The 5,838-nt window shown below is 38.5% G+C and overlaps 1 protein-coding gene across 1 annotated transcript in view; it reads right to left on the minus strand.

Moving 5' to 3' along the window:
- Window positions 1-79: 79 nt before the first annotated feature.
- LOC107711514 (SH3 and cysteine-rich domain-containing protein 3-like) overlaps window positions 80-5,838 on the minus strand; it is a 10,110-nt gene continuing 4,351 nt past the window's right edge. Inside the window, exons 9-12 of the mRNA XM_016516502.1 lie at window positions 4,163-4,209; window positions 1,484-1,575; window positions 1,305-1,356; window positions 80-700 (exon numbers count right to left, since the gene is read on the minus strand). Coding sequence (XP_016371988.1) covers window positions 539-700; window positions 1,305-1,356; window positions 1,484-1,575; window positions 4,163-4,209 — 353 coding nt within the window. The 3' untranslated portion in view covers window positions 80-538. The remainder of the gene's footprint in view (window positions 701-1,304; window positions 1,357-1,483; window positions 1,576-4,162; window positions 4,210-5,838) is intronic.

Genomic DNA, 5,838 nt, shown 5'->3' on the forward strand with positions numbered 1-5,838 from the left:
GCGCTATATAAATAAAGGTGACTTGACTTGACTTGACTTGAGGGGCATTCCTGTTGACTTCTTCACGAATGGTGCCACCCACCCTTATCTGCACTGAGAAGATGATAATTGTCTTACAGTATAGTTGGTGTGTATTACATTATGATATCATATCCTTTAAGCCAAGAATGTTTCAGCCTTCTTCCCAGGCATTTCCTGTTATTTTTGCCACACTTTGAACAGAATCACATGCAAATAACATGTTGTTTTGACATTTCTTTGTGTATTTACCATTAAAGTATTGTACAGAAAATGGTAGAAAAAACAAACTTCTTTCACCTTCTCACCGATATTTTTTTTCTTTTCTTTGGCCGTTTCTGTTTTACCTCATATAATTGAGAAGCTGCTTGCACTGAGAAGTCAACAGGAAACAGCTGTGTGCACTGATTTGCTAAAAGACTTTTTACAATAAAAATATTGGCGAAATTAACCTGCTGCAGCAAAAGAAACCAGCTTTCCTCTTTGAGAACAAGAGACAATATCATTCACTCATCTCTCTTCAGTCACAGAGACACACACTGACCTGATCTTTCTTCAGTGTAATCTGGCCCATCTCTCTGTTTCCAACAAAGGAGCGTGTCACTTTATACACCCTCTCACCGGCTCGCACCCTGATGATGTAATTCATGGGCAAGTATCCTGTCTTCTCCCCAATCTTACCCTAGAACACACACACACAGATTAATGTATTAAAGTGTGTATGTTTTCCTCTATTCTCTATTTTTCCTATCTCAGTTTAAGGGGTAAACACTTTAAGAATAAGCTATTCTTCTATTTTTAGCAATTACTTAGTAATTGTAAACTAAATGACCCATTAATCTTAATCTCCCTTTTGCTTTCTTCTGCATATCATTATCAGGGCAATGTTGCCACCGGAGGTGCATGTTGTTTGTGTGAAAACCTAAAATATGATCATTTTATACATGCATTATTTGATCAGATGTGTGTTATAAATCCAGCTTTATATCTGAAAATCTCAAGCCAACCAGAGTATGGATTGCAACCATTATCTCAGCCTTTGTATCCTTTTCATTCCTCTTTCCTGTTTGCTTGTAAATTGCATAACGTGGTTTTATCCACTCCATTGTATTTGTGTGACACAATGAAATGAAGCAATAATATTGTAGCTCTGCATGTATCCTTGATAAATGTTGTAATCCTTTGTGGTGAGGAGACTTCTGTCGAGATATCTCCCAGTCATCCCATTGCTGATAAACGTATGAAAGAACCGTTTTTCTTACAGTATTCCAGCAGGAGGAACTCACCCTCCACCACTCCTCATTGGAGTCATCCAGCACTGTGATGCGATCTCCTGGACTGAAACACAAACACACACTTAGCACACCTGACCCGATTTACAAATGAAACTAAGAAATAACTTATGATGCTTATGACTATGCATGAATGCTACGGCTAAACTGAAATGTTAACAAATATGACTCACTGGAAGTCCAGGTCATCTTTCTCGATGGCTTTAAAGCGATACAAAGCCATATAACAGTGAGACTGACTGAACGTCTGCTGCTGCTTCTTGTTCTGCAAACATCAACAGCCGGTTAGAGGGTTTTATTTGCTTGTTGCAACCAGAACCGGATTGAGACTCCGTTGCAACATGTTGAAGCGTGTACTACCTGCATATGTTTAAGTCTCTCACAGTTAAAGTTCCCCCCACGGAACCCCCTTAAAAAATGGGGTGTATAAAAAACATCTTGTATTGTTTTCTTTCTGCGTCCTTTGCACTGTGGTCAGTGGAAGCCTAATGACATTTGGCATACTGATATGGGTTCAGAAAAACAACTTATCTGACCTTCACCAAACTTGGCTTGGATCATCTGCAGACAATGAAAACAGGCCAAAGTTATCAAAGAGTCTTTGGTCTCAGTTACTTTGCAGTTACCCCCAGGACATGAGAACTTCCCAAAATCTTATTTTCTGCTTAGTTAATAATGTACTTTGTGATCTTATTACTTGTGTGGGACATTTAACACTATCTTTGGTAGGAACCAATCCAAGGTGTGTAATTCAGGTGGGGCACTCATCAGTGAATGCTCACTGTATTATTATTATGTCGACCGACCTTTTAAAACATGCACTGCTATATGGCTATAAAACCTTTTGTCATCGGCACCCCATGAAGAGATCTGAGAAGCCACACAGAGATCAAAATATAATAAATATAAAATATAATAAAATGAACTAAAATCTTAAAGCTGCAGTCCGTAAGTTTTGCCTCTTTGTCGCCATCTCTGTTTGAAAACCTGCAATTGCAGTTATTTGTGGAATTATCTTCCTTGCGTGGGTTGTGCTCCGGCACGGCTCCAGCGCGGATGAATCTAATGTTTTGAGGTGAATGCATGGCAGTCAGTCACTGCACCGGTGTGGATATTTACTGTACTTCGCAATCACAGATTCTAGCCAACGTTTTGGAATATATGACTCAAATAAGCATTTTCGATATTGATATTATATTTTATTTTGATTTTGAATATTTTGATATTGTCATCTGAACAATTAACAAGTCTGCCACGTTTGTTCTGACCAACTGAGGAAAAAAGCAGTACAATAAATCGTGCTACCAATGGTGATTGAATCTAAAGATTGGTTAGCTCATATCACATCAAACCATGCAAATTATTATTATTGTTATACTTTTTTCTCAAATTGTTAATGTTAACAACATCAGCATTGCGTGACTACGTGTATAGTGTGTATTAGTAGTGTAGATTTCGATTTCTGTACAGTCTAATCTCTAATTGTCATACCACTCGAATTTCATATTAAGAAATTATTTTAACCCAAAAGGCAAATTATTCTTCTTTCGAGCTGGTTCTCTTTAAAATACAAATCTTGTGTAATCCCACGTATGCTATCTGTAATCAGATTTAAATTTTTAATTCCATTTAAAACCGTAATATAATCTAATTTCAGTCACATGTGTTTCATAAACACATAATCCATTCTGGATTACAATCCGCCATCAGAATGATTTCCTACCCGTACCACTCAAATTAAAAAACGTTATTATATGCTAACCGTTGTGAATCGGGCTAAAGTAAGGTGATAGTTTTGAACACTGGCTGGTTATGTACTTGCTCAAATATTGATTTCGGATCATTTTTAGCCAAAAAAAGATACGGACTGCAGCTTTAACTATTGATTTCATATTTTAAGTACTTCTGCTTCTGATTTTTAACCATTTATCTAAGGCTGATGATACACGGGGCAACTTTTTGAGCAATTTTATTGGGCAACTTTTTTGAGCAATGTTGCTTGGGCACTTTCTCATTTAGGATGGCTAACAAATTTCTATCTGGATACTTTAGATCGGTCGTGGGCCCTGTGTCTCACCTGGTTGCCCGTTGACGGCAACACTGCTCAAAAAGTTGTCCCGTGTATCATCAGCCTAAGACATAACTGGTTTGCTATATATTTTTTTATTCTTTTTTGGAAGCCACCTATTACTGTAATTATGAACAGGTACCATATGTACACTGGAATTAAGTTTATGTGCTTCTTGCTAACATAGAAATAGCAGATGGTAATGAGTACAAGCATTTTCTTTCTGACCAGAGTTAAGACTTTATGAAATTGTGGTCTCTAGATATGGCTTAAGTTTATAGGATTTTTACACTCACTTCATCACCTACTAGGCAAAAGTCTTAAATAGCACATCTCTCCACAGCAAACCACATATTTTGAGGTACCTTTCATGCCCATAGCACAGATGTTGTAGGACGAATTAAGCACTGAAGTGCTGTATTTAGAGGTATGTTTCAACCCCTAACACATTACTATGAACTATAGTAATAGTGATAGTGATGATATGTGGCTTAGCAATACCAATAATGACAGCCAAAAACTACCCAAGTTACAACAAGCACCAAATGACAAAAACTGAAGGGCACACACGCGCGCACACACACACACACACACACACACTTAAACTCATAATGAAATAATAATATTCAATATTCTGGACACAATCAGGGTTGGAACAAGAACGTTTATAAAGGTTGCATAAAGTTTACAATCCAGTCCATGCAACTTTTTAAAGTGTTTAAAAGTTAAACGCAAACGTTTGTTGGTTTGCCACAGCATGAACACTAGTGCATTGGCCTTTTACCTTGTCATCTGCTGCTGTTTTGTCTTTCTTGTCTCCATCTTGCTTTCCTAAAGGATAAAGTGTGACCATTCAAAATATCTTTTTGGAATTAAAGAATATATAAAGCCGGTATAAACTGTTTAAAATGCGAAATCTTTTTTCTACCCTCTCAAAATACCAGAATGAACAGGCCAATCTCATATTGTTAGGTGAAAGAGATCAATAAGCAGCTAAGCCTGTGATTATATATATTGCTGTCAATAGGTGTAGTGTTCTCTTTCGTAGTAACTCGGGCTTGTTGATGGCACAGTGGGAACACATCAGTGGTCACATGCTCTGAAGTCCTACAGAATCACAACAGTTTTCTGGTACAGTTCAAAGGTACACAATGCCCATAAGTAGCTATGTCATCATAGCCTACTAAACGCAGGCTTTGCGTCATCATGTCAGATTCTTCAGTGCCCAGATTGTCTCAGCCCATTATTCCTATGACTAACTGGAAGGGTCTACCTCTTTCATGTGATTTATTATTGGTGACAACATGCTCAGTATGTATGTTGCCTGTTTGGAAGTTTGTTGCATCAGGGCTGCATTGGAGGAATCTGATTGCCCGCACTGCAAACTTATAAATGCTAACTTCTGTGCACTGATGTTAGCAACACTCTACAAAAGCAGCGTTGAGAGATGAGCATTTGGGCATCAAGCTCTCCAGACGGCCTGTTGAGTTCACTTGAAGGTCCCTGTTTCCCAGCCCTGAAGCACATTCTGCGTTTTCCTATAGGCTAGAAGACGAAGAGCAACATGGTATGTCTATGATGGAATTAGAATCTGTGGAGTTCACTGGAGGCCAAGCTGAAGGCTGACTTTAACGCCACAGTGATGCTTACAAATCTGCTTGGGATCACCTCCCATGCATTGGAAAATGACATGCATTGCACCTCCCATGCAATGGATGGATGAGACCCTGACTGAGGAATAAAAGTCCATTTTAGATGATTGTTTTCTGCTTTCACGCCTAGCTGGCTGCTTGCATTTGTTTGTACATTTGTTTGTTTTACTGGTTTACAGACACTAGAGAAGAAGGGAGAGTAATTTTCAAGCTAAAGTAAAAATACTTGATGAGTAATCTCCATGGGGAAATTTTTCACCTCTCACACCCCTCACGTGAAATTCCCAATCTTGTGGATTCCTAATGAGATGACTGCATTTCGCCTGTGGGATTTTGCCACACAGAGAACAATGAGCCACTTCTGCCTTAAAGGTCACATATTTTACACCTTTCTGGAGTTTTATTTAAAAAAAATTTTTTTGTTAGTTTTTATTAAAAAAATTAAGTCTTGATGTCCTTAAGAATATATATTTGCGGTATAAGTACCAAAAACCATCTCGATATATTTTTTACAGCTCTCTCAGGAGCTCTGTTGAGAACAGGTTTTTGGCCTGTCTCATTAATATTCATGAGCCTCTCTTCTGATTGGCCTGTTGTTTTCTGAGTGACGCACAGCCAGGCCAACCACAGGTAACTAGGGTCAGCGACGTCACAGCGCTAGCTGGAGGCAGCTAAACAAAGGGGAAACTGGCGGCGGCCCATTCAAACCAGCGCAGATTCGGCTACATAAGGAGCTTAAAATATCATCTTGTGATGTTGGGTGCCAGAATCGACGTAATACAGCCTCAAATTAGAAATTTGATCACAT

The sequence above is a fragment of the Sinocyclocheilus rhinocerous genome, unplaced genomic scaffold, assembly GCF_001515625.1.
Source record: "Sinocyclocheilus rhinocerous isolate Xijiao unplaced genomic scaffold, SAMN03320098_v1.1 scaffold5072, whole genome shotgun sequence".
NCBI classification, from domain to species: domain Eukaryota; kingdom Metazoa; phylum Chordata; class Actinopteri; order Cypriniformes; family Cyprinidae; genus Sinocyclocheilus; species Sinocyclocheilus rhinocerous.